General features: G+C 47.6%; 1 protein-coding gene across 3 annotated transcripts in view; it reads right to left on the bottom strand.

The window, feature by feature from the left end:
* The window catches only part of MMEL1 (membrane metalloendopeptidase like 1), a 40,463-nt gene extending 25,314 nt beyond the window's left edge, over positions 1-15,149 (bottom strand). The window contains exons 1-5 of one of the 3 annotated variants that reach the window (XM_053400656.1): positions 14,929-15,149; positions 8,704-8,867; positions 2,478-2,537; positions 1,535-1,696; positions 485-565 (exon numbers count right to left, since the gene is read on the bottom strand). In XM_053400656.1, the coding sequence (XP_053256631.1) occupies positions 485-565; positions 1,535-1,696; positions 2,478-2,537; positions 8,704-8,857 (457 nt within the window). In that variant the 5' untranslated portion in view covers positions 8,858-8,867; positions 14,929-15,149. Of the gene's footprint in view, positions 1-484; positions 566-1,534; positions 1,697-2,477; positions 2,538-8,703; positions 8,868-9,039; positions 9,672-14,928 lie in introns of those variants that run through there. The other 2 variants (XM_053400654.1, XM_053400655.1) reach the window with 2 other exon arrangements.
* Positions 15,150-21,552: the final 6,403 nt, after the last annotated feature.

Below are 21,552 nucleotides of genomic sequence, written 5' to 3'. Positions count from 1 at the left end.
CAATAAAATCTGCAATGCATTATTTCTTTAGCTACATTGTAAACCATATATAGGTAAAGGTAAAGGGAGCCCTGACCATTAGGTCCAGTTGTGGCCGACTCCGGGGTTGCGGCGCTCATCTTGCTTTATTGGCCGAGGGAGCCGGCGTACAGCTTCCAGGTCATGTGGCCAGCATGACTAAGCCACTTCTGGTGAACCAGAGCAGCGCACGGAAACGCTGTTTACCTTTCTGCCAGAGTGGTACCTATTTATCTACTTGCACTTTGATGTGCTTTTGAACTGCTAGGTTGACAGGAGCTGGGACTGAGCAACGGGAGCGCACCCCACCGCGGGGATTCGAACTGCCAGCCTTCTGATCAGCAAGCCCTAGGCTCTGTGATTTAGACCACAGCGCCACCCTACTCCATTCACTAAAAGTGGCCGCTAGGAAAAACAGCTTGATAAATAGGGCAAATGGGTGAATAAAGAGGAGGAGGAGACTCACTTTCATTCATACAGGATCTATAAAGCATTTTCGCCTTCTGAAAGGCTTCCCGATCTTCGTGCTCTGGTGTCTCTAGCACACCTGGAGGAAGAAAAGAATCATGATAGCCTAATGACCTGCAATCTGTTATCTCTGTTTGGGTGCAGGTGAGGTCATGGCTTCAATAGCTGATAAAGCACTTGTGGTTTCGGCCTCCACTGTCTCTGAATAGCAATTGCTGGTTGGGCCACTGTGAGACGAGAATGTTGGCTTAGAACCATGGTTCCCAGTGTGGGGCAATTTGATTTTTAAGGGGGGCAATTTGAGAATGAGTTATTAACAATGGATGGCTTTTTAGGCTTCCTCCACGTGAATAGGAGTCCACTTTTTGAATAATAATAATAATTATATGTCACGGGGGGGGGGCGGGGAATCAGGATTTTAGAGATGCTTAGGTGGTGCATGGCCAAAAAATAGGTTGGGAACCACTGGATTAGAAGGACGTTTGGTCTGATCCAGCAAGTTCTTCTTATGCTCTTAATGCTGGAAACAGGGATTTGCTAATCTGTTGGCTGAAATCACTGACAATTGGGCCTATTCTTCCTGGCCAAAATCACCAGTTGCTGGGTTCTTCCTTGTGCTTTCTATGGGCTGAAGTTGCAGGGACCAAAACAAGCTATACTGGAAGCTGTTTACAGCCACCTGTTGGTTGAAATACAACTTAATAGCGAGCAAGGCACTCAAGTTCTCTACCACCATCTGCTGGAGCATTTTCTGTTGTGACGCTCTCCAAAGTTTTGCATCTTTGCACAACTTGCAGAGGACACCACCTCTTTGACAGTATTGTTGAATTAACCATGAGAAAGGGGACTTTCCCTTGGCATATCCAGACCTTGGATGGAGGTGGCTAACAATCTAACCGGTATTTTCTCTCTTTTTTTTGGGGGGGGGAGATATTTAGAACATCATAATCTGAGTCCATGAACTGCAGCATACTTGGCTTATGCACAGATCTAGCACTGAGTGGGGAAGTAGGCAGGTAATGGGAAAGTACAGAAAACAGACCCTCACCTTTGAGAATAATCTCCAGTTCATCCCTCAGTGTGTCAAAGATGTTGTATCTGGAACTGGTCTCTGGGATGACATGACGACTGAGCCAGCCTCCACAGGCATACTGGTAAAAATTCTGGCAAGGTTCTGCTGTGGGGTCCATGTTCTGAATTATTCTGGCAGCTGCACGTCATGAAAACATAAAAGTGTCCATTATTGGGGAAGCAGAATGCTTGCAAGTACCCTCATGGTGTCCAATAATTGAGCCCATTCCCAGCTGTTGTGGGCCAGTTTGTACCTAGAGGCGCAAAGAATATTCTGATTAAGTTACCTGATTGTTTGCCTTTTCTGGGCTCCCCCTAACCCAGGTTTATTGGGAACATTTTTGGCTCAGGGGAACAGATCATTATCTCTCCCACCACCACAGCACAACTTTGACAAGCGGGTGGAGTCAGCCTTGTTGGCATCTGTCTGTTTTGAGATAGAATAAAGTGCACCTCTGGGGGTGAAGTCAGATGGCTGCATTAGCAGCACCAATGTAACCTCCCCAGGGCACAAACCTTGGCAGTGTGTAAGGAGGCCTTGGGCTGCCCAGATGACAAGACCCCACCCCTCTCGGTCTTGTCAATGTGGTCCAAAGCAAAGCAAAGCAATACTTTTGGCACCAGCTTGGCTGCAGGAGTTGCCAGAAGATGGCATACAGGGCACCATCCAACTGTCTTAGGGATTCCAAGTGGGGCCAACAATCATTTGACATCATGTTGACAGCCAGTGGCTCAAAAGTGGGAGGTACTGTCAAAGTTGGTTGGTGGGCAGAGTTTCACAATAGTGGAGCACTACCCATAGCTGATGAGTGGAGGGTTCAATCCTGCTGACTTCATTGGTCTGCTATGCCAGCACATTCCCTGTAGTGGACCTCAGGAGGAAAAAAAGAGAATGATTCAGGAAAGAATATCATTTTTACCTGCTGTTACACACCCACGGGTGGTACATACGTTCTGTGGACTGTCACCATTCTGTAAATCTGTGGATATAAGAAAAGCACATAAAACACAGACCATTCAAAAGGATTGTACAAAAAAAACCCACATACCAACAAACCTCTCCCTACCTGAAATTTCCAGCAACTCGTATTCAGAGACATACTGCCTCTGACAGTGGAGGCAGGACATAGCCATTGTGGCTAGCTACCATTGACCAGAAATTCCTGGAGGAAGAGGCTACTTCTCCAGGTTAGTAGTCATTGCTACATACCGTGGGATCGAATATGTGCTGCATGAAGAAGTATTTTCTTTCATCCTGACTCTTTGAATATTCAGCTTCATTGCATGGCCCTGAGTTCTAGTGTTATGAGGGAGAAAAACTATCCTCTGTACACCTGCTCAACACCATACATAATTCTATACACCTCTATCATGTCTCCTGTTCTACATGAGAAGAGTCTTTCTGGATCAGGCACACCACCCTGCTCTCACAGTGGCCAACCAGTTGCCCATGATGGAAAGCCCACAAGCAGGACTTGAGCACAACAGCACTCTCCCCACTTGTGATTCCCAGCATCTGCTCTTCAGAATTCCACCAAAAGGTTATTGATATTTCCTTAGATTATTCTGGTATTGTGTCAATGGTTTATTCCAGGAGCTTCATCACTGACAGCTCCAGGGTTTGGAGGGGATCTTAGACAGGATATTGTCAGTGGGACCTCTTAACCTAGTAAGGATGAATAGATGTTCAGCCTTTAGGTTCAGAGGCAGTGTGCTCATGATATTGCCAATGGACCAAGATGTTTAGAGTCCCATTCATCTCTACTCATTGTTCTTTTGTGAGTGCCCTTCCGGATGCTACATATAGCTGCTGGGTGAGGCCAGATCAGGGTGCCAACTTGAATAAAACGTTGGGGAGGGGCAGGTAAGCGCTGCATAATCGATCACAAGATGAGATGCACACACACACCATTTGAATGGCAATGCCCATCAACTTTGGGGGTAGCAGAAGAAGAGGAAGAGGAAGAGTTTGGATTTGATATCCCACTTTATCACTACCCAAAGGAGTCTCAAAGTGGCTAACATTCTCCTTTCCCTTCCTCCCCCACAACACACACTCTGTGAGGTGAGTGGGGCTGAGAAACTTCAAAGAAGTGTGACTATCCCAAGGTCACCCAGCAGCTGCATGTGGAGGAGCGGAGACGCGAACCCGGTTCCCCAGATTACAAGACTACTGCTCTTAACCACTACACCACACTGGCGGCAGCCTCAAATATTTTAGGGGGGGGAGGGACCTCAGTCCCTAGGAGTTGGCGCCTATGGGCCTCATACAAACATGTGCAATGGATGTGACTCTTACCTATGTGGAGTAAGACACCCACCCCTACCCCCAATCTCTCCATCTTCCTTGCAGGTAACCAGGAGGCATCGTCACAGATTCAGGGCACATTCCAACCATGAAAAAGCACCAAAGGATGATGTTGCCTCTGAGAGGGAATGAAGCCTGAGGAAATGCCTTGCAGTTCAAATAGAGGAGTTGGAGGGCAGCATTTGGGCCACAGGTCTGAGGTTCCCCTCCTTTAGAGCCAAGCTTGTGGGCATCTTTGTATCTTCAAACTCAGACCTTGAGAAATATGTGACACACCTGGCCATCTTGCAATGCCTCCTGTCAAACCAGCTCAACCACATTCTTTCCCCAGCAAACATAACACAGCTTCATAGGACTCCCACCCTCCTGCTCTCCTCACCAAGAACTCCTGCAATCCAATCAAGCTTGATGGGCATCTTTGGTTTCAGTAGCCCTTGTTTTTATGTAGGTGTGAAAACCACCGAGACCCAGAACCAGCAGGATATTTTTATTTGCATCACCATGGGGAATGGATATAAATGTGTAAACTTTCTGCAGAGTATTCCTGAACTTGGAGGATTTGGGTGACACCGATAACACAAACGCCAATGTGTGAAGTTTGTTTTTTCTTATAGTTAGAATGTATATATATTGAGTTGACTTGGAGAAGGCTCAGAAAAGGACCACCAAAATGATGGAAGGGATGGAGCGACTCCCCTATGAGAAAAGGCTGCAGCATTTGGTTTAGAACAGTGTTTCCCAAACTTGGCTCTCCAGTTGTTTTCAGACTACAGTTCCCATCATTCCTGACCACTAGGGACGATGGGAGTTGTAGTCCAAAAAACAGCTGGTGATCCAAGTTTGGGAAACACTGGCTTAGAGAAAAGAGTAAAAAGTGACACGATAGAAATTTATAAGATTATGCCTGGCATGGAGAAAGCAGAAGTCATGGGCATCCAAGGAAGCTGAATGTTTGAGGATTCGGGAAAGAAAGCACTTCTTCACACAGTTAAAGTATGGAACTCACTCCCCCAGGAGGCAGGGATGGCCAGCTTGGATGGCTTTACAAGAAGATTAGACAAATTCGTGGAGGAGAGGGCTATCGATAACTACTAGCCAGGATGGCTATGCTCTGCCTCCACACTTAGAGGGCCATGCTCCCAAATACCAGTTTCTGGAGCCACAGAAGAGGAGAGGGTTTCTGTGCTTGAATCCTGCTTGTAGGTTTCCCATGGGCATGTGACTGGGCACTGTGAGAATAGGATGCTGGGCTAGATAGGTCATTTGCCTGACCCAGCAGGGCTCTTCTTCTGTGAGTGTGTCTAAATGTGTGTGTGCGCGCTTATGTGTGTGTGGTCCTACTACTTTTGCTGAATCTGTCAAAAGAGCACCCCTTCTCATAGCCTATTTCACAGTGATTTATCCTGACCTAACCCTCCTGTCACCCTGAATACCTTCTAAGATAGGGACAAAGCCAAGATTTATTAGACATAAGAGGCGGCAATGGCCACCTACTTGGAAGGCTGTAAAAACATAGGTGCTATCTCGCGCCGAAGATTGTGGGCGCCTGCAATGAAGGGCTTCAGCTTTGCCCATTGACTTTCTGGGGACCCAGCCCACAAATACATTATTGTGGGTGCTGAAACACCCATAGCCGGGGTGAAGGAAGGGGGGTGTGGTGGGTGCAGGCCGCTCCAGGCGTCACCACTGAGGGGGGTGACAAAATGCTGGGAAGCACTCACTGCGGGGCCTCCTGGGAGAGACGTGGTGGCTTGGGGACAGGCAGGCTCCATGCTACCCAAACAGTCTGCCTGCCGCCTCTCCCCAGGTGTAGGGCAGCTGAGTGGGAGGAGGCAGGCAGACTCTGGAGGCCCCAAAGTGTGCCCAGCCCCTATGGGTGGCTCACCCCGCCCCTGGGCACCCCGCCCCAGGCGCCCGAGTGGCTTCCTCCACCACTGCCCATAGCCCCCTGAAGTTGGCTCCAGTGGCTATAAAAGAGGATTGGACAAATTCCTGGAAAGAAAGCCCATGGCGGCTGTGCTCTGCCTCCACTGTCATAGGCCATATTGCTCTGAATAACCATTGCTGGGAATCACTGGACACAGGATTGTTGCACTCAGCTTCTGCTTGCAGGCATCTGGTTGCAGTGGCATAGCATGGGGGCGGAGGGGTAGTGGCTGTCAGGAGCTTGTCCTACACTCAAGTAGGACCCTGGCAGAGACACATGCCCGACTGGCATGTTCTCTTCCTCCTGGTCGATTGTTTGGAAGCTTCAAAATCTTTCTTCAGCCCGAACATCACAGTGACTGATGCCAACAGACATCGGCACACTTAGGGGTCTGCAGAGTCTTCGCAGCTTGCTTAACAGACCTCAGCAACTCAGCATTTTGGCTAATCTACTTTATTTACATATAAACACACACGGAGCACTGCAACATGGCTCCCTCTCTCTCTAGCATCAGACAGCAAAGAGAAAAAACAAAGGACAATAGTCCCACTTCATGGAACACAGTAACACAAACATCCTGTCTCTGTCACTTCCCACTCTGTGGAGTCAAAACATATACTGTCATGTGATAGACAACAATCCCATGACTGCAACCATGGAGCAGGAATTCTAACAGTGGCCCCGAGCCCCAAAATTCTGAGAGGGGCACAACCAGGCACCCCCACAACAGGTTCCCTCACTGAGGCCATATGGGTGAGCTCCTGCTGCCTTCCGCAGCCATGGGGAGGCAAGCTGCACACAAGCTGAACTTTTGGGGCTGGGGTGCTCACCTCCACCCCAGCTGCCCAGCCCACTGTGGGGGGGGGCAACACTGGCTGTGCCCTGGGCACTGGCAACCCATGCTACATCACTGTCTGGTTGGCCACTGTGAGAACAGGGTGCTGGAGCAAATGGGCCTTTTGCCTGATTCTAGCAGGGCTTTTCTTACACCCCATGACCAGCTCTTCTTTGCACCCTTCCCGAGTGTTTCAATCTGGCTGGAATATTTCCTTGGACCTACTTCTCTCTCCCCCCAACCTCAGAATGCACATGACAGCAATGTCTCACATTGAATGTAACTGACATGCAGAAAAGAATCTATGAATTGAAAACAGAGACGTTATATGTACCTTCTTGGTAGTGGCGCCCGCCCTGTGGAACGCCCTCCCATCCGATGTCAAAGAAATACACAACTATTTGATGTTTAGAAGACATCTGAAGGCAGCCCTGTTTAGGGAAGTTTTTAATGACCGCTGTTTTAATGTATTTTTAATTTTTTGTTGGAAGCTGCCCAGGGTGGCTGGGGAAACCCAGACAGATGGGTGGGGCATTAATATTAAATCATCATTATTATTATTATTATTAATTTTATTATCGATGAAAATATTTTAATAAAAACAGTTTTTTAAAAAACCGTCTGATAATGCCCCATGTTTGCCTGGTTGGGGGATAAGGCTGTTTGTGTGTGTTCAGAAACTGACCTGCCATACAAAGGCATTCATTTCTCTGCTTACTTTTGCCTCTTGCCCTGCCTGCTTCTCCCCTGAATGCTGCCCAGAAGAGAATGTGTCCCCCATGGGCTTCTTAGGGACTACTTCTAAAGATTCTTAGGCTAAAAATGAGATATCAATGAAATACATTCCTTTCCTCTTCCCTAATTCTACAGGGAGCTGGTTCTGCTGAACGATTGATTTCTAGTTCTACGAATGGAGGTGGCAAAGCTTCTCTGATTCCACTCCGTCCTCCACAACAACATGTATATTTTTATGAACCCGGGGACAAAATATTCAGGCAACACTTCAGTGGCAAGGAGGAGGAAATCAATGCTGCCATCGGAACCTTTTTTCTTTTTAAAGGCTTTTTAAAGCAGAATAAATACAGCATGTCGCTCTCCCCCTCCTTCCCAGTTCTGTGTGGGAGTTCTTTTAAAACTCACTCTTCTAGCAACAGACTGCATTTGGGCTTCTGCAGAAGGTACAAAATTATTCAGTTCTTAGAAGCTTACTGCATCTCCTGCTCTAGCGTGATAAGCGTAGCAGATCCCAAATTGTCTACATCTAAATAAGTCCCTCTCCTCATTCTGCCTAAAATCCACACTGCACAAGGAGTCCTTTTTCCCACTGCACACTGTCTCAAGGAGACAGATGCAAACACACATTCTTATGTCTAACTCAACCAAGCTTTTCAGTATTGTTAACTGAGGATAATATTTCAATTTCCCCCCTCTATTTCACTTATACAGCTTTTCTCTCTCTTAAATTTTCTCTCTCCACTTAAATTGGCTCTCTCTCTCTCTCTCTCTCTCTCTCTCTCTCTCTCTCTCTCTGTGTGTGTGTGTGTGTACACACACACACACACACACACACACACACACACACTGTTTATTCTCATTTGCTCAAATCCCAGAGCTTCTCAGTTAGTAGACTCTGTGGAGCAGCGAGTATTTAAATATTGGTGTTCTGTGTTGAAACTCAACAATTAATCTGCTATATTATACTGGGCAAACGCTATCTTTTTTTGCCTGGGATCTGGGATTACTATTCACCCCCCTGTAAGGTATGTGGAGAATGCCCTTGATTATACAGGGACTCCTTTCTTGAATTTCATTCTTGTCAAGTTGAGATTTAACTTGAAAACTGCAGATGGGATTGTGGTGAGCTTATTCATATTTACACACACACACACACACACACACACACACACACACACACCACATTAGGAGAAGAGATCTCACAAATTATCCCCCCAATCTCCCCCCAAGCAATGGTAGCAAATTCTTTCCAATATAGTTTTTTTTAGCACTGTATACAATTTACCCAAATATGCAGTTAAGGAGAGAAGGAAACCACATAAGTAACAGTTGTTCTCTTACCTCTGCTTTTCGAGTAGAGGATTACTAAGGAAACCACAGCACAGCTCATGAGGACTAGCAGAACAGACAAGCTGAGAGCAACCAAGCTCCAGGACCTCTGCCCAGATCTGGTCGTTTTCTCCACAATATCCATTTGGCTTTCTGATTTCCCCATTATGGTCACTCTATGGAAGAAGAGCACAAAATGATTAACCACATGTCCCACATGTTCTAAAGGGATGGATACACACACACACCCCAGAAGAACAGAAGATGGGAGAATGGAGAGGGCAATGGTGCAAAAGCAGAAAACAGAGAAAGAAAGTGAGCTTTTTTAAAAAAGACCAGAATAATTACATGTATTTATCCATTTGCTTATCCACAGATTTCCCAACCTCATTCTCCATCTCCAGTTCCTGCAGAAAGAGCTTTGATCAGCAGGGATGTCTTGGTGATCTTGTTTACATGCAAACAGAGACCTCTTTGGTACTTTGGAAGGAGAACCTCCTTAACCCCACCAAAAGGGGTGGATTCAAAGACACCCCCACTTTTCCACTGACACTTCTTGGGATCTTCTCACCACAAGGAGTTGGGAGGAAAAAACCACAACCTCAGACAGTCCCATCAACTTTGGCTAAAACGCTGTGATTCCAAACCAAGTCCCAGAAACACGCCTGTGCTTGGTTTCTCCCTAGCAGAAAGCAGAACAGCTTGGAAACCTGTCCAGGCTATGGATGAGCAGTCTGGCTGCTGGGGTGCTGGAGCTGGTGAGCTTAAGTCCCTCTGCCTTCTCAAGTCCATGCCAAAAACTTCTCAGCTCAGCCCTGCTGCTGCTGCTGCCTTCTTCCAGCAAATGAGCCGGAGGAGGAGGAGGAGGAGAGTGAGAAGAGAAGGGAGGAGGAGGCTTGCCTTTTTGCAACCACACAGCTCATAAGCAGCCAGCAGCAGAAGATAAGATTCTACCTAGCCCTCTCTCGCTAGCTAATGGATGCACTTTTGCTCTTCTCCAGGTGATCAGACTGTTCTGTCAATCAGACAGCTGATGGCAGGAGTGTGCTACAATGCTACAGAGACCTGGGGGCTGGGGAGCAAGCTAGCAAGCGGAGGAACATCGTTTCCCTTGGTCTTTTGTCCTTTTGTCAGCTGCAAAAGGAGAGCAGCAGCAAATGCTCCTTGGATTGAAAAACACCACCACCACGGAAAAAAATCCTCTATCTTCCCTTCCCTTTCAAGTGCTGAAATTACCAGCCATGTTTATTCCTCCTCCCTTGGAACACCATTTTAGGAGGGATGCTCAGGTCTTGTGTGGGCAGCAGTGAGGAACTGGCTGCAATGGCATTTGGAATGGAGGATAAGAGCAGGGATGGGGGAACCTCACACCTGGTGGCCATGAGGCCAGCGGTGGAGGAAGCCACTTGGGCGGCGTGCCCAGGGGCGGGGCGAGCCGCCAATAGGGGTGGGGTGCACCACGGGGCCTCCTGAGCCTGCCTGCCTCCTCCCACTCAGCTGCCCTAGAGCTGGGCGGAGGCAACGGGCAGACAGTTTGGGCAGCGCAGAGCCTGCGTGCGCCCAAGCTACCGCGTCTCTCCCAGGAGAGACGTGTGGCTGCAGTCCCTGTGGTGAGTGCCGCCCAGCATTTTGTCACCCCCCTCAGTGTTGACACGTGGGGTGGCCCACACCCACTACACCCCCTTCCTCCGCCCCTGCACTAGGCCTTTCTTTCTAGCCCTTGGGACTCTCTGCAGCCCATGCCCCTCACTGGCCCGGATTCACACCCTCCTTGGCTGGCTGGGATGTGTCCCTGAACTCTGATCTTCATGAAGGATAGAGATGGGTGTGGGAGTGTGTGTATTAGCATACTGTAAAAGGTAAAGGTAAAGGACCCCTGACAGTTAAGTCCAGCCACAAACGACTCTGGGGTTGCAGTGCTCATCTCACTTTACTGGCTGAGGGAGTCGACGTTTGTCCGCAGACAGTTTTTCCAGGTCATGTGGCCAGCATGACTAAGCCACTTCTGGCAAAACCAGAGCAGTGCGTGGAAAAGCCATTTCCCTTCCCGCCGGAGCAGTACCTATTTATCTACTTGCACTTTGATGTGATTTTGAACTGCTAGGTTGGCAGGAGCTGGGACCGAGCAATGGGGGCTCACCCCGTCGTGGGGATTCAAACTGCAGACCTTCTGATTGACAAGCCTTAGGCTCAGTGGTTTAGGCCACAGCACCACCCGCGTCCCTCTAGCGTACTGTACGAGAGGTAATATTTACATTCCTTGCTTTGCCCACCTTTGCCCCACCCACAACTGGTATGTGGCTGCAGGAAGTTTTCTCTAAGTTTTCTCTAGCTAGCATGGTGTGGTGGTGAAGAGCAGTGGACTCATAATCTGGCGAACCGGGTTCGCGTCTCCGCTCCTCCACATGCAGCTGCTGGGTGACCTTGGGCTAGTCACACTTCTCTGAAATCTCTCAGCTTCACTCACCTCACAGAGTGTTTGTTGTGGGGGAGGAAAGGAAAGGAGATTGTTAGCCACTTTGAGACTCCTTAAGGGGAGTGAAAGGAGGAATATCAAGTCCAAACTCCTCCTCCTCTTAGGTAATATGTGGCCCTTGGGGGTTCCTGAATTAGAGTGAATTTCTGAGGGGATATTTACCTTTTGTGGGTTTCATAGGAAGTAAACAGCCTTGGTCTAGTACATCTGAAGGAGTGTCTCTACCCCCATCGTTCTACCCGGACACTGAGGTCCAGCACCGAAGGCCTTCTGGCGATTCCCTCACTGTGAGAAGCTAAGTTACAGGGAACCAGGCAGAGGGGCTTCTCGGTAGTGGCACCCACGCTGTTGAACGCCCTCCCACCAGATGTCAAAGAGAACAACTACCAGACTTTTAGAAGACATCTGAAGGCAGCCCTGTTTAGGGAAGCTTTTAATTTTTAATGCATTAGTGTATTTCAATACGTCGTTGGAAGCTGCCCAGAGTGGCTGGGGAAGCCCAGCCAGATGGGCGGGGTATAAATAATAAATTATTATTACTATTATTATTATTGGCAAGCACACTGGTGACTCCTGCTCTTATAGGTGTCAGGAGGCTCCCAAATAGGTGCTCACAAATACTCAGGGTGATGATAACGGCACCTAGTGAAGCAGCAGAAAAGGGACCTCAGGGCAGCCTGTCTGTCTCCCACAAGTATTCCCTCTGCCTCTGCCTTCATGAAGGCTATCAGTGGTTACTAGCCACAACACCTATGTCTCCCTCCACTGTCACATGGTATGGCTTTGAATCTCAGTTGCTGGGAATCATGTGAGAGAAGCATAATAGGCAACTGGTTGAGGGTTTCCAATAATGGGCACCTCATTGGTTATGATGAGAATATGTTGCTGGAGTAGATGGGCCTCTGGCCGGAAGCGCCTTATGTCCCCCCAGACCTACAGTCTTCAGAGAGCTCTGAGGAGAAGGAACAGTTCCTTCAAGCCAGTTCAAGTCTGTGGTGTTGAGATGCTCACCGTCCTTCCCCACTCCTGCACATGGTCTTCTTGACATCTGGCCAACATGAAAGAGGAAAACTGCCTCAGGTTCTCTTAAAGACATTTTCTTCTCTCCATCCTGATCATCAGACAAATGCTAACCACAGCACCAAATTTCCCCGGATCAATGTGACAGTTTTCACTACAGCCTTCAGGAACAGGGGCCTAAGGCCAGTCTGCCTTTCAAACGGACCAAGATAAGCGTCAGCTATAAAAACAGTTCCGTCCCTCTCCAGGCTTCATGTGATGCCCTCAGACTCAGAAGATGTCCAGGACGTCACATTCTCACCAATTTTCTGGTGGGAACTTTTCTGCCTCAGATTAATGGGGAGTCCACATGACTTGGGAGCAAATGCAGTTTACTGCCACAGATATTTCGTTTGGAGGAACACTTGGAAATGGAAAAATGGTTTGCAGATGAAGACTCAAGGGTTTCAGGGGAGCAAATTTGCTGTTGGTTGGAAATGGGTTCCCTAGAAATGCAGATGAATGGATAAACACCTTTGTGAACAAATGGAATGGGCTCCTCAACTGGCAGGCATGAGGAGCCTGAAGCCTGAGGGCAAAATGCAGTTTGCTAGGCCTCGCTATTCAGCTCTTTGAACTCTCCACAGGCTCACATCCCTCACTAGCCCTACTACTGCATACCCTCCTTGAGTTATTTTGCCTGGTTAGAATGTGTCCTTCAACTTTGTCAGAAGCCGAGGGACAAGCCAACATTGTTCCCTGAACCCCTGGCCTACCTGGCGGCAAGCCCATTTGTCAAGTCCCCAGTCCAGGGTCAATCCACGTGTCCAAAGTGAAGCAAAGCCTCACATCCAAGTTGAGGCACCATCAACATGGTCAGTTGAGAAAACAGCACCTCAGCTCTGCTACCCTTTTATATTTTGTATGCTTATTGCAGCATCTGGGCTTGATGAGGCATGCGACCCTCACCTGTCCCCAGCACACTCCATCTGAGGCACCACATACTACCTCCCAGAGCTAGCGAGCCCCACCTGGCCAGCTGGAGAGCTGGGCTGTGGGCCCTTGCCTGCCTCAGCCTACTGGATCACCCCTCCCACTGCTCCCTACTCCTCAGAGACTGCTGTATTCATGGAGACAGGTGCCCCTCTGACTCCGGTGATGGGTCCTGCTGCTCTGGTTCCTGTGCACTGACCCCCATCCTCTTGTCATCCTCCATCACCCCATGAGTACTTCCCACACCAACCTCTCCTTCCCCTTTCCCAGCTTGCCCTGGTGTGTCCCAGTCCCAGCTACACCCCTCACTGGGATCCTCTTCCTCCTCTCCATTGCCCTGCCAGTTTATGACACGTTGACAAATTCGTTCTTCCTTGTAAGTGGGGCCTGGAGTGCTCCAGTTCAGGCTTCCAGTCAGCCATGGCCTTTCCCTAGGTCACCCCATTCTGTACCCTGTCACTCTTGTTTTCTGTCCTCTTCACCCACAAAAACAGGCAGCCAACCTAGGTAAAGGTAAAGGGACCCCTGATCATTAGGTCCAGTCGTGGCCGACTCTGGGGTTGCTACGCTCATCTCGCTTTATTGGCCGAGGGAGCTGGCGTACAGCTTCCGGGTCATGTGGCCAGCATGACTAAGCCGCTTCTGGTGAACCAGAGCAGCGCACGGAAACGCCGTTTACCTTCCTGCCAGAGCGGTACCTATTTATCTACTTGCACTTTGACGTGCTTTCAAACTGCTAGGTTGGCAGGAGCAGGGACCTAACAATGGGAGCTCACCCATCACGGGAATTCAAACTGCCGACCTTCTGATTGGCAAGTCCTAGGCTCTGTGGTTTAACCCACAGCGCCTTAATAGTGTGTTCAGCTTCAATTGATTGATTTTCAGGGACCTTGCCTTTTAGGTCCCCCGCCGTCAGATAGATAGATCTGTATATTTACTTCTGCAGACTTCAGTTTTTCTCTAAGCATGTAGATATCTCCCTCTTGTGTGTGATGCATAAGGAGTCACACTCAAGGCTCCCAGCCTGTATATCAGATAGGGATATGCAATCCTCAAAGGTAAAATTTTCCAATGAAGCAGAAAGAAAGAAAGAAAGAAAGAAAGAAAGAAAGAAAGAAAGAAATCTCAAAAGGTTTTTAAGAACACAGTGCAGAATTTAACATGGCACTAAGTGGATAGATGTGCAGGGAATTGAGGACCACTTGTGCAGCGGGACTTACTCCCACTCTCCTTCCTCTCCATGGCCTCCTAAGACTGTTCTGGATTTTGCTCCAACACTCCAGAATGGATTTAGAGGGCTGCAGGAAGAGGGGAAGGGTGGAGAGTATAGTTTCAGAAACAGCCCTCCTTCTACACAGGCAAAAACCTAGTGGAATCCTGCCAAACGTGCTGTATACAGTCCTAGTCCTTCTCAGAGTACACCCAGTGAAATTAATGGGCATGACTAATTTATGTTCACTTATTTCAGTGGGGTTACTCTCAGTAGGACTTAACTGGATGCAGCCCATTGGGGAAAAAACCCTGCATCTACTTGAGCATCACGTCTTCACAGTGGCTAATCAGATGCCCCTGTTGGAAGTTCTGAAGCAGAACATGGGCGAAACCGCAATCACAATCCCCACTTGTGATTCCCAGCAACTGACATTCAGGAGCAGACTGCATGATTTTTCAAAGCTCTCTTCTTAGCTTTCCAAATTCTAGGTGGCCAGCTGTCCATGCGCAAGGATTCATGCAAGCACAAACATATTTAAAATGTGGAGCATTCTTACCTGCTTTCCTTTTCTTTTCAGGAACGATAACGAGCAACATAACTGGGATATTGGTTTGCTCCTAATGTCCTCTGGTAGGAAGTGTATTTATTTTGTAGATTTGCCCATTGGGTGTCGAAAGCATGCATGCAGGCTACATCGGGCTTGTGGTGTTCTTCCACATCTGATCACAGGTGCCCTGGGATGTCCAGAGAATGAAAGTCCACTGCAAAGAGATGGAATAAAAAGCTGACTGCTTCCCACCACAAGCCACCCAATCAGATGTAGTGGGTGTGGCCATTTGCATTGCTAGCACAATTCCTCAGCAGGTTTGTTTATTTATTCAGTACAAAAAGAACCAAAGTGTTATTTAAATTAGGTAACATTTCCCGGGCACTCTCTTGACTTCTCTTGCCTTTCTTACAGGAAAGCGGTACATGGATGTTTCCTGGCCAACCTAAACACTAAACTGACCATCTATGCCTCAAATGTTTCCATATGAAGATTCCCCCCCCCATAGAATAGCTCAGTGTCAGAGAATCTGCTTTGCATGCAAAGAGTTCCAGGTTCAATCCCCAGCATCTGCAGGTTGGTCTGGGAGAGACTCCTTGTCTGAAACTCTGGGGAGCTGCTGTCAGTAGACAATACTGAGCTACATGGACCAATGATCTGGATCAACATAAGACAGCTTCCTATGTCTTCAGGGAAGAACTATAGCGTAGCTGGTTTTCATGTAGGAAGGCCCAAGTTCAATCCCCATCATTCCAGATAGCACCACTGCTGGTCAGTGAGTTTGATAGGCCATTTGTCTGACTTGGTATAAGGTAGCTTCTGATTATGAAGATCAGCAGGGTTTACAGCAAAATGGCTATTCCATCACCCATTAGAATCCCTGGCATGTAGGACTTCAGATGTAGAAGAAGAAGAAGAGTTTGGATTTGATATCCCGCTTTATCACTTGTAGGGATATAGTGGAGTGGGGAGTGGGGTCCGGAGGGAGCACACTTCCCCACCAGCAGGCAGCCACAATCTGCCTGCACGCGTGACCCTGGGGTGCAGGGAAAACTCCCCCTCAGACAAGTCATGGCTGTCTAGAACATCGTCCCCTATGTCTGACCTTTTGCGGTCTCAGCAGTTTGCGGTGTCCTGTCTGTAACCCTTTTCCATGAGACGTTTGTCTCCATTCGTCATACACTGGGCAAGGGGAAAATGACGCTGTGGAACAGGTGCCAAAATAACTTTGTACTACCCCACGATTTTGGGACAGAAGATGTGTAAAGGTCACAGCCCAAAAATGTATTTGTCTAGCTTGCATGTTTGTCTCAATAAAAGGAGGCTCCACAGGAATGGTGGTAGCTTGCTTGCTCGCTTCAGACCACCTGTGCGCAGCTCACATCATGATCAACACCTGTCTTGGGTCTTCACTTCATCTGGCGCTCAACGTCTCTGGGGCTAGACTACTCACTTCTCCCGGCAAGGGTTTCAGACGCGTCCCAGCATCCTCTATAAAGGATCCCGGTGAGTATACGAAGGAAGGAAGATGGGGGGTTACGTTTCTGCCCAACGATTGCAACATCGTAAAGATCTCCAATATTTGCTCTCAAAAGCACGGCATCCCTATTCCTCCAAGGCACTTGATGCTCTCTTGAAGGAAATTGATGCCTGGTGTCCCTACTATGCAGAGAGCAGGTCTCTCCGGCTCAGGGACTGGGAGCAAATAGGGCAGACCCTGCACTCGGCGCTGCGATCGCCAGTGCAACTGCTTCAAACGTGGCACTTCTACAGAGATGCGGTTCAGCGGTTTGGCCCTGCAGAAGTTCAGCCTGTTCTGTCTCTTCTCAACCCATCTGTTGCTCCCGCCCTGACGAGGGTGGAAGTTGCAGTTCCGCTGAGGCTGGCTTGTACGCAGCCAGCGCCTGAGAAACCAACAGCTGCAGCTGTGGTTTCTCAGGGTTCTCAGCAATCCCCTCTTGTATCTCAACCCAAAAAACTTCCTTCTGATACTTCATTTCAGCCCTCAAGTCTGCCTGGCTTGGCAGATCCAGCGGTACCTTTTAAGTTGGTAAAGGCTCAGAAGCCAAATCTCGCCGCTGAAGAGCAAATGGTTAAGGAGGCAATAGCATCTTCTCACCTAACTGTGGAAGAGCTTGCTGTCCTGAACATGCTAAGTCTGGTTGCAAGGGCACCGGACGCTCAGGACCAACAAGTTAGCTGTTGGGACCCTCTGCCTTATTCTGTAATCAGAAAGGTGGAAAAAGCCGATAATGAATTGGCTTTGACCAGTACCCATTCATGTGGACTGGAAGAGGATAAGTCCTCAAACCTTGCATTGACTCCTGATGATTGGAAATCTGTAATGAAAATGCTATTGAATCCTGGCCAGTTTGTCAATTGGCCTAGTGAATTTTGCCAAGATGCAGAGCATCAAGCCCGTGTGCAGGCTGCCCGAAGCCTTCTCTTTGAACTTTTGGCAGGAGAAGGACAGTTTAGTACTCAAAGTCAGCTGCCTCAAAAGTTTTCCCCCTTAATTGCTGCATGCAATTTGTAGGCATTTAAGAAAGTCGTTGTGAACCTGCAAACTCAATTGCTCCAGAAAAAGTTTCCTGTGATTTCTGCATGCGCCTTACATGCCTTTAAAGCTCATAAAGCTAGTGTGCTTGTAGGTGCATTGCGTTACTCAGGGAACAGCCTGTAATCGGGTCACCCTCTGACCCAGGACCAAAAAAGGGGGAATGTTTTCCTGCTCCGATAGCCCCACAGCCAGTAACATCTTTGAAAAACCTGCCACCAACGGCAGTGCGGGGCTGAATTTACTTATGAATTTACTGTAATTAATTATGCAGGAAGACACCATTTTTTCATTTGGCTGGGGAGGTTCATCTCATTCCCTTTCAAACCAGGGGGCATCTTTCCCCTGGAACTGTGGGTTTGATCCTCCACTAGTCCCACACAACCTCTGCAAAAGGGACAACTGATTCTGTCTACATAGGCATTTCTCAGAACGTAAGCGTGGCCACAGACTGCTGTGGTCCTGAAATCTGCTTCTGCTTGCCCAATTAGAATTTCCCAAACCTTTATAAGTTACCCACTGCACAATTGCAGCCTCTGCTTGAGTTGCAAAGAGAAGCAAAAGCCCCTTCAGAGGGTATTTCCATAACCGCTAGACAGCACTAACAGGGAGAAGTTTGCTTTTTCACCATCCCTGTGCTAAACAATAAATGCCTCACAGGCACAGCGCTTATAGATAGACCAGTCACTGTTAGACCTTGTGTTTAGCGATCTTACACACCGCACACACATTCCCACAGCCACGCTGTACGTCCCACAAACACAAAAAGCAGTCTACATTATAAGATGGCTTAACCTTGCCTCCACTCATCCCCAAAAATAAGCTTCCACATTGAAGCTGTGGCAGATCTCATTGGAATGATCTCCAGCATTACAGCTCACTGGCTTTGACCTTGTGCTTAATGCACTGCCCCTTCCACCAAGCCAATGTGGTCATTTTAATGCAACATCCTGTACTTTGGCAAATTGCTCTTGCAGTTTGTAAGAGAATTAAATATTTTAACTTACCCAAGAAGTTTGCCTGCCTGTCACCTACGCATTTCTTCTCAGACTTCGCCAACTCTGTGGTTCAGCACCCATCCCCCAAGCCATCTACTGACAGGGCACGGGGGAGGGGGGTGTGGGTTATCAACTTCCTAAGGAGAATCAAAAAATGGCTGCAATGGGGAGACCATGATGGACCACCAAAGGTCAAGGTTTCCTATCTGTTCTGCCCCACCCACGCCTAGCCTGGGGTCTTTATAAGGAAGAGCTACTGCATGGGAGGTGGTTTTTCCCAGGTATTTTTTTGGAGTCGTGGTTCTAGCATTTAGGTAGGTGAGTGGCTGACTGTATGTGTTTTAGAGAAGGGGGAGAAATTTGATTCAGATTGCATTGAAAGGAGAACCTCCCTAATCTGCACTTACTGAAACAATATGTGAACTACAACACTGCTATCTTTTGAAAGCCGCACTTCTCTGGATTTTGTAGTGTGGTTCTCCTGTCAAGTTATTATTACTATTATTATTAAGTTATGAGCATAGAAATGCATGTAATGGGGTCAGAAGTGTCCATATAAACTCACACATTGGTGAAAGTAACATTAAAAAATGCACCATCTAAGGGGAAATTGCTTTGCAATAATGTTAACATTGAGCAAAAATGCTGATGGGTTTTAAAGAGGACTAAACCTAATAAAAGTGATTCAGAAATGTGGAGATCCAAACTTCAGACAGGGGAAAAGGAGAAACTGAAATCGATTGATTTGCCTGTCCCCAATTTGGGTATTAGGTTCTGTTGTTGGGATTATTTTGCCTTGCTGTATTTTATTGATTGAAACTTGTTTATTTGTTAACCTTTGTGAGAAACAGGAGGATCATTTGGCAAAAAGGCAGTGCAAAAATTAAAATACAAGTGTAGGCAGCTGTGGGTTGGACATATAAAGAGATCGGCTGGATCTGGCCAGTGACCCATCTAGTCCAGCTTCCACTTTCTCCTCCGTCCACTTCCAGAATGTGGTATTCAGGGACATACTCTCTTCAGCAATGGAGGTAGAACAAAGCCTTCAGGGTTGGTATTTACTGATAGCTTTATCCTCCATCAGTGTTCTGATCCCCCTTTACAGCTACCCAAATTGGTGGCCATCACTGGCTCTTGTGTGAGCAAATTCCATAGTTTAACAATTCGCTTTGTGAAGAAGTACATTCTTTTGTCTTTACTGAGTCTTCTGATTTTTAGAGCCTTTAGGTGTCCACGAGTTCTCATGTTATGAGAGAGGGAGAAGAACCTTTCTATATCCACAAATATTGCCTGATAAACTGCAAAGCTCATTGGTGGCCTAGGGTCAGCCACTGCCTGAACCTCACTAACTATGCTTGCAGTCCCGTCAAACACCATTCTGGAAGATTTTATTTTATTTTTGTATGCTGCTTCCCCCACCAACTGAGTTCAAAGTAGTTCGCAACCATGGCACATCATTAACAAATAAAAACACTTCCTGATTCAAAAGTAATGTAGCTTCAAAGCTCAATAAGTGAACCACAACAAAATAAAATAGCAAAAACACAAGGTATCAGTCACAGAACCATAGAACTATAGAGTCAGAAGGAAGCACAGGTGTCCTCTTGTCCACTGCTTGCAATGCAGGAATCACAGCTGAATAACCTCTGACAGATGGCCATTCAACCTCTGTCTACAAACCTCCAAAGAAGGAGAAAAAAACCTCCAATTCTCCAATCAGTCCCACTGATTTGGTATGCTGGTTAACCATGGAGCAAAAGACAGATAGTTGTCTCCAACTAAGTTCTACCAGAGTAAGCCCATTCAAATTAAATGCATTTAACTTAGTTATATCCATTCATATCAACGAGTCTACTCTGAGAAGAAGTAACATTGAATACAACCCATGGTTTGGGTACATGACCCAAGCCCTGGTCCCTTGACTGATGGGAGCTGGAAGGTGACACTAAACCTCATGCTGGCCACATCATTTCAGCCTTCCAAGCAAGGCTGGGGAGCTGTCCAGCAGGAGGGGAGCTGTCCATAAGGTAACTGGACAGGGATCTTGCAAGCAGCAACTGAGAGTTCACATCTGGGGCATCTAATCCTCTAGCCCTCCAGATATTGGGCTTCAACTTCCATAATTGACTATGCTGGCTTGGGCTGGTGGGAACTGGAGTTAAATCCTTATTCAACTCCCTCCTTGCTATATACATTTTGGATGGGATTCCACTAGGTCTGTTTGTGAGCAGGTAAGTCTCAGTTTCCAGACTATCAGAGAGATTCCCAATGAGCACTGCACAAACCCATAGCTGGGCATTTTAGCTTAGAGAATCACAGCATTGCCCCTCTTTCGCCGCTGGGGGGCAGCACACCAGCTGCATGCCTCCATAGTAACTGTTGCTTTATACTGCAGTTTGCCAGAAAAGGTTGATTAAGAGGAACTAAATTGGATTGCATTAGCAGGCATTTAGGTCAGTCTCAGGCAGTTGAGGAGGCGGTCAATTAAGATAACAATAATAATCATACTCCAAGTCCATTAAGGGCCCAGGCTGTGTGCAACATTTGCAAAATGCTAATTACCCATTCCGTCCTTGTGCTGAAATTGCCCAGGAAAAAAAAATCAATCACATTTCAGTGCAAGCATTTAGCACCTGTGAAGGCTGCAGAAGAGCATTTCTCAAGGAGTGGTCTGGAACCCACCAGCAAACTTCTCTCAGGTTGGCTTTGCTGCTGCAGCCTGCCCTGTGCCTCCTCACTTGCAGGGTCTACCCCATAGCTATGTTTTTTGACTGAATCAATGCTAGCACCAGAAAGGGCACAAGAAGAGCCTGCTGGATCAGGTCCATGGCCCATCTAGCCCAACATCTTATCTCCACTGTGGACAACCAGATGCCCCAATTGGGAGCCCACAAAGCAGCGCATGAGCACAAGTGTGCACTCTATCTCCAAATTCCACAGCCACCATTTTGCCTCACTGCCACAACTTTTTACATAGCTCCTGTTGGTGGACATCAAGAATTACATCTAATGCTAATGTTACATCTAATGTTAATGGACATGACTAACTTGAGTCCATTCATTTCAATGGGTCTATTT

The sequence above is a fragment of the Podarcis raffonei genome, chromosome 8 (assembly GCF_027172205.1).
Source record: "Podarcis raffonei isolate rPodRaf1 chromosome 8, rPodRaf1.pri, whole genome shotgun sequence".
In the NCBI taxonomy this organism is placed as follows: Eukaryota; Metazoa; Chordata; class Lepidosauria; order Squamata; family Lacertidae; genus Podarcis; species Podarcis raffonei.
This window is presented reverse-complemented; position numbering and strand designations above follow the sequence as displayed.